At 36.8% G+C, this 6568-nt stretch overlaps 1 protein-coding gene across 3 annotated transcripts in view; it reads left to right on the forward strand.

Moving 5' to 3' along the window:
• GRM7 (glutamate receptor, metabotropic 7) overlaps positions 1-6568 on the forward strand; it is a 1560849-nt gene that overhangs the window by 725004 nt on the left and 829277 nt on the right. For all 3 annotated transcript variants that reach the window (XM_006846627.1, XM_006846628.1, XM_006846629.1), the window contains exon 3: positions 2224-2365. In XM_006846627.1, the coding sequence (XP_006846690.1) occupies positions 2224-2365 (142 nt within the window). The remainder of the gene's footprint in view (positions 1-2223; positions 2366-6568) is intronic.

A 6568-nucleotide genomic window follows, 5' to 3' on the forward strand; every position in this document is an offset into this window, starting at 1 on the left:
TGAGCATTTCTTCATATGTTTGTTGGCTGCCCTGATCTCTTCCTTAGTGAAGTGTCTGTTCATACCCTGTGCCCACTTTTTAATTGGGTTATTTGCCTTTTTCTTGTAGAGGTGTTGCAGTTTTGTGTATATTCTGGAAATGAGTCCCTTGTCTGATATGTCATTGCAAAAGACTTTTTTCCCATTCTGTGGGGTCCCTTTTTACTCTTCTGGTGAAGTCTTTTGATGTACATAAGTTTTTAATTTTTAGTATGTCCCACTCATCTGTTTTATCTATTTTTGTTTGTTTGGTTTTCAAAATGGAGACTGTTCAGTTTTGATTGATTTCTTGATTCACCTTTGATACTTTATATTTTTCAAAGAATTCTTCCATTTCATTTGAATTGCTGACTTCATTGGCATAGAGTTATTCATAATAATTTATCCACGTAGAGTTTTTTAGTATTGCCTTATCACCTTTCAGTATCCATGGAATCAGTAAAAATACCCCTTTTTCATTTCTGTTATTGTAATTTGTGACTTCTTTTTGCTTTAGTCATGTAATGATTCATGAGTTTTATAATCTTTTCAAAGAACTCACTGGAGAGTTTATAGATTTCCTCTCTTATATTTTTAACTTCAAGTTTGTTTCTTTTTTCTCTTACTTTTACTAACTCTTTCTTCCTTGTAGGGATTAATTCGCTCTTCTTTGTCTTTTTTCTTATGGTAGAAGCATACATTACTGATTGTAGATATTTTTTCTTTTCTAATATAAGGACTTAACATTATGCATTTTCTTTAAAACACTGATTTAGCTTTAACCTACAAATTTGGATATACTGTAGTTTCACTTTGCATTACTTGAAAATACTTTACAATTTCCCTTGACACTTCTCTTTGGCCCATGGGTTACTTAGAAAAAGTGTAGTGTTGAGTTTCTAAGTGTAGTGTTGAATTTCTAAGTGTCTAGGTTATCTTTCTGTTATCGATCCCTAGTTTGATTCTAATTTGATCTGAGAACATATTTTGCATGATTTTTACGTTTTTTAATTTGTTAAGTTTTATTTTACAACAAAATATGATCTATTTTGTAGAATGTCCTATTTTCACTTGAGAAGAACATGTATTCTTCTGTTGTTGGGTGACTTGATCCATAAATGTCAGTTAGGTTAAGTTATTAAATAGTGTTGTATATAACATCTACATGTTATTTTTAAGAACCACAGGTGATTCCATGCACTTTGAAGGCTGAGAATCACTTACAGAAATCTGTTACTATTTGGTATTAAATTATAATGGAGGCTTGATTTTGGATTATTGTTGTTAAATACCATCAAATTGATTCCAACTCACAGTAACCCTGCATAGAGCTTCCTAGGAGCAGCTAGTGTTAGTAGCTTGCTGTTAGTAGTCCAGTGCTTATTCTACAATGCCATGCTAGGATTCTTCATGAGCTTTTGTTAAAAATGGTCATTGTCAAACCCTAGACTTAGGGACATTACTAAGCAAAGGATGTAGGTGGTGTATCAGTTGCTTACTGAACTACCACTATCCTGATATAAGTTAATATTCTAAAGCCTCTGAGAAGTTTGCAGTAAATGTATTTATTTAGCTATTTAGTAGTTCCCTTTTCCCTAACACAAAATGAGTAACACTAATTACTGGATAGCGTATTAAAGAAGATTAAATGATATAACTTATGTAAAATACTTATTAATGACAGGTACATAGTATATTGTTAATAAGTCTTTTACTATGACTTATGATCATTGAAGTTCTTTTCTTTATTTTTTTTTGCTATTGTTACCTCAAAAAAAATTGAACTTTGAATGTTAGATGTGAAGGGAAAAATAATCCTGAATATACAGAAGGCTGAATAGTCACAGAGAGAAACAACTTGCTTCATCAGTTCCTTTACTTTAGTTGATTGGTTGCACTTTTATTGTTGTGTGCTGCATTGCCTTTAAAGGACTTCTTTCTCCCACTTTGTCAACTTAAACCTACCTCCCTAGAATAAGTGGCACTGGTGTTCCTGGTCACAGTTAGGTATTTACAAGTGAACTGCAAAAATAAGGAGGCTGTGCGGTACCATGGAAGGGCCACCAAGTATGAGCAACAGCACGCCATGACCAAGGGAGTGCCTTTAACTTAGAGTTCAAAACCCCCTATGTCCATCTAATCTCCCTGGTTCCTTTGATGACTCTGTGGGAACTATATTGACACTCTGCTTTATTTTTCAAACAGGTGGGCTCTGCATTGCCCAGTCCGTGAGAATCCCCCAAGAGCGCAAAGACAGGACCATTGACTTTGATAGAATTATCAAACAGCTCCTGGACACCCCCAACTCCAGGGCCGTCGTGATTTTTGCCAACGATGAGGATATCAAGTAAGGATGCCTGGTGAAATTCATTAACATGCATGTGGCTTCTGTGGGAGACAGAAAGATTAGGCTGCTAGAAGACAAAGAGAAACAGGTAGCACTGGATCAAAACTGTAATTCTGTAATGGCCAATTCTTTGCCTGTTTTCTTCCCTAACACACCTCGTTAAGGCAAACCATGGAACCAGCAGCTTGTTGCTGTCATATATTTGTCCTTGATTAGCAAAATTGAAGTGTTCAATTATTTGTAAAAACAAAGAAACAGCAAGGCCATTTAAAGTTTCCTTTATTAAAGACATCTTGAAATGTAGCAGATTTTTATCCGAAGAACAGATTCTCTTAACATAAAGGGAAAATGTCACAAAATGTAAACCAACAACGTGTTATAATTCATGATATATTGCTGCTGCCTTAACTCAGTAAGTCCAAGACCAATGGAAGCATGCCTATACATTCTCCAACCCCCTTTCCCTTTCTTTTTCCTTTTTCTAACCTTGCTACACTTTGGACTCAAAATCAGATTGTAATCTTGACTCCACCTTTTCCCACAATCATTTCAGTCTTTGCCAAGCCATGGAGAGCTAACTTTTGTAAATTTCTCTAGAACACAGATATTCCCATCCTCTTATAATAAAACATAATTACTACACCAAATGAAAAAGTAAAAAAAAAAAAAATTGTAAAAACAAAAACCAAAAAGCCCCATCCTTGCTTTCCCCCAGCTAATGAGTTCTCCTCTTCAGATGCAATGTCTTTTAGTTGTTTTTTCAAATATTCTTCTAGAGACATTCTGTGTATGTGTCAAAGGGATGTTCACCAGGCTTTTTCACAAATGATAGCATACTGTGCAGAAACAGTACACACTTGCTTGCCTTGACAATAACATTTAATCCTGGAGATCACTGAATTACAGTACCTATATATCGGTTCAGTCTTTTAGTAGCAGTGTCTGATTCCATTTCATAAAAGCACTACAATTTATATAACCGTTCCTTATTGATTGACGATTTAAGTTTAACTACAGCCTTTGTAATTGTAAGAATTGTTGTTAGGTGCCGTGCACAGTGACCCTATGTACAACAGAAAACAACACTGCTGAATCTTGTGTCATTCTCACAATTGTTACTATATTTGAGCTCATTATTTCTGCCACTGTGGTGTCATTGCATCTTATTGAGAAACAAACACTCTCTCTCTGTTTCTTTTCTTTCTCTTTTGATGGCACTTAGCAACAACAACAACATATATGTATGAGATTTTGAATAGCCTCGTATGCTTGTGAAAGTTAGACTATGTTGAAGAATTGTTACATTACAGTTGTGTTGTAGAAGAATATGCAAAGTACCGTGGACTGCAATAAACACATCTCTGTTGGAAGAAGTATAGCCGGAATGCTCCTTTAAATTCAGGATGGCGAGGCTTCATCTCTCATGTTTCATATATAATTTTAGAAGGTATCAGACCCTGGTTGTTGTTGTTGTTAGGTGCCTTTGAGTTACTACTGACTCATAGTGACTCTATGCACAACAGAATGAAACACTGCCCAGTTCTGGATTAATCTCAAAATCTTTGCCACACTTGAGCCCATTGATGCTGCCACTTTGACAATCCCTCTCGCTGGAGGTCTTCCTCTTTTTCTCTGAACCTCCACCTTACCAAACATTATATCCTTCTCCAGCGACTGGTCCATCCTGACAATATGTCTGAAGTATGAGAGACGAAGTTTAGCCTTGAAAGAGTACTGTGGCTGCACTTCTTCCAACACAGATCTGTTGGTTCTTTTGGCAGCCCATGGCACTTTCAGTATTCTCCTCCAACACCATAACTCAAAAGCATCAATTCTTCTATGGTCTTGCTTTTTCAGTGTCCAGCTTTTGCATACATATTGCAGGTTGTTAATTAGTCTTCCTCCATTCCTGATGCTATGGTTTTCTTCATGTAATTCAGCTTCTTGGATCATTTGCTCTGCATATAGGTTGAATGAGTATGGTGAAAGAATACAACCCTGTCAAACACCTTTCTTAGTTTTAAACCATTCAATGTTCCCATATTCAAGAAGGACATAATTCTTGGTAAAGTGAAGAGTCGGCAAAAAAGGAAAGAACCCTCCCAGTGAGATGGATTAACACAGTGGCAGCAGTAGTTGTCTACAGTGTAGCCACAATCGTGAGGTTGGTGCAGGACAAGGCAGTGTATCGTTGTGTTGTGGATAGGGTCACTATGAGTTAGAACTGACTTAAGGGAACCTAACACAACAACAACATTTGCATGTATGTATATTGTTGGAAACAAAGAGAAAGGATCAGTAGTTGGACAATATGACCTGGGTGATAGAAATGTTGTTGGAGATTGCATGATAGCGTTGTGTAAAATCAATGATTTGTTCATTTCAAATACCTTTTTTAAACAGCATAAGAGATGACTATACACATGGACCTCACCAAACAGAATACACAGTAATCAAATTGACTACATCTGTGGGAAAAGATGATGAAAAAGCTCCATATCATCAGTGAAAACAAGGCCAGGGACAGACTGTGGAAAAGACCATCAACTGATCATATGCAAATTCAGACTGAAACTGAAGAAAATGAACATAAGTCCACAAGAGCCAAAATATGACCGTGAATATATCCCACCTGAATTTAGAGATCATCTGAAGAACAGGTTTGATGCATTAGACACTAAAGACCGAAGACCAGATGACTTGTGGGGTGACATCAAGAACATCATACAGGAAGAAAGCAAAAAGTCATTACGAAGACAAGAAAGAAGGAAAAGATCACAATGGATGTCAGAAGAAACACTGAAACTTGCTCACCAGTATAGAGATGCTAACGTAAATGGAAGAAACGAGGCAGTACAAACAAAGAATTTCAAAGGTTAGCTCCAGAAGACAAGGTCAAATATTGCAATTAAATATACAAAGATCTGGAGTTAGAAAACCAAAAGAGAAGAACACACTCAGCATTCTCAAGCTGAGAGAACAAAGAAAAAATTGAAGCATCGACTTTCATTATATAAGGATTCTTTAGACAAATTATTGAATGATACAGAAAGCACCAAAAGAAGATGAAATACAAAGTCATTGTACTAAAATGAAATGGTCAATGTTCAACCATTACAAGAGGTAGCATATGATCAAGGGCCAGCGATCCTGATGGAAGAAATCCAAGGAGCATTGAAGGAATTGGCAAAGAACAAGGCACTGGGAATTGATAGAATACAAATTGAAATCTTTCAACAAAGTGACCCAGCACTGGAGGCACTCACTCATCTACGCCAAGAAATTTGGAACACAACTGTCTGGCCAACTGATTGGAAGAGATCCGTGTTTGGGCCATTCAAAAGAAAGGTGACCCAGTGGAATGCGGAAATCATCTGACAATATCTTTGATATCCCATTCGAATAAAGTTTTACTCAAGGTAATACAGAAATGTCTGCAAGCGTACATTGACAGAAGACTTCCAGAGATTTAAGCCTGATTCAGAAGAGGATGTGGAACAAAGGATATCATTGCTGATATCTGGTGGATCTTGGCTGTAAGCAGAAAGTATCAGAAAGATGTTTACCTGTGCTTTTTTGACTATACAAAGGCTTTCAATTGTGTGGATCATGACAAGCTATGGACAACAGTGTGGAATATGAGTATTTCTGAACACTTAAGTGTGCTTATGAGGAACCTCTACATGAACCAAAAGGCATTTGTTCAAAGAGAACATGGGAACACTGAATGGATTGAAATTAGGAAATATGTATGACAGGTTTGTATTCTTTCATCATACTCATTCAACCTGTATGCTGAGCAAATAATCTGAGAAGCTGAGTTATATGAATAAAAATGTGGCATCAGGATTGGAGGAAGAGTCATTAACAACCTGTGATATGCAGATAATACAACCTTGCTTGCTGAAAGTGAAGAGCACTTAAGATAATTACTGATGAATATCAAAGACTATATAGCCTTCTGTATGGATTACATCTCAGTGTAAAGAAAACAAAAAACCTCATCACTGGACCAGCAATAGGCAAAGCTGTTGCACACAACCTGTTTAAAGTGTTGAAAAGCAATGATGTCAGCTTGAGGACTAAGGTACACCTGTGCCAAGCCATGGTATTTTCTTTCTCCCACGGAACAGCTGGTAGTTTTGAACTGCTGTCCTTGCAGCTCACAGCCCGATTCGTAACCACTACGCTACCAGAGCTCTC

Source organism: Chrysochloris asiatica, unplaced genomic scaffold (genome assembly GCF_000296735.1).
Source record: "Chrysochloris asiatica unplaced genomic scaffold, ChrAsi1.0 scaffold00028, whole genome shotgun sequence".
Lineage (NCBI taxonomy): Eukaryota > Metazoa > Chordata > Mammalia > Afrosoricida > Chrysochloridae > Chrysochloris > Chrysochloris asiatica.